General features: G+C 45.7%; 1 protein-coding gene across 2 annotated transcripts in view; it reads right to left on the bottom strand.

The window, feature by feature from the left end:
- The window catches only part of adam11 (ADAM metallopeptidase domain 11), a gene marked incomplete in the record, with an annotated part of 25,998 nt that overhangs the window by 11,954 nt on the left and 13,617 nt on the right, over positions 1–427 (bottom strand). For both annotated transcript variants that reach the window (XM_035661337.1, XM_035661328.1), the window contains 1 exon segment: positions 266–405. In XM_035661337.1, the coding sequence (XP_035517230.1) occupies positions 266–405 (140 nt within the window).

The raw sequence follows: 427 nt of genomic DNA on the forward strand, positions 1-427 counted from the left end.
AATTTTCTCAGATTTTAGAAATCTCCTCCAGACATATGAGACTTCTATTTTCATTAGCATGAAAGCTGAGACAAGCGATCAGTCTGTGTGTGGAAATTTGGCATCATCTGACAGACTGTAAAATATTAATTGTGTTTGCATATCTCAACTCTGATGTTTCCCTCATGGTGACACTTGTTGATATACATGCAACACATTCCTGGGAAACCATCTGTGTGTGTACACGGAGGTGTGTGCTGGGAAGAAAGACTGTCTGAAAACTGACTTGTCTTTTTGAGCGTCTCAAGCCTTCTGTAAAGACGGGCTTCTCCCCTTCAGACCTGTCGTCTCCATCCTGCAGCTCACCGTCTCCTTCACTGTGGACGTCTGTCTGCCCCTCAGGCTCTGTGCTGTTCGTGGCGCATCCTGGGAAACACACACACACACA

This window comes from Morone saxatilis, unplaced genomic scaffold (genome assembly GCF_004916995.1).
Source record: "Morone saxatilis isolate NCDOM2014 unplaced genomic scaffold, NCSU_SB_2.0 Contig1, whole genome shotgun sequence".
NCBI classification, from domain to species: Eukaryota; Metazoa; Chordata; class Actinopteri; family Moronidae; genus Morone; species Morone saxatilis.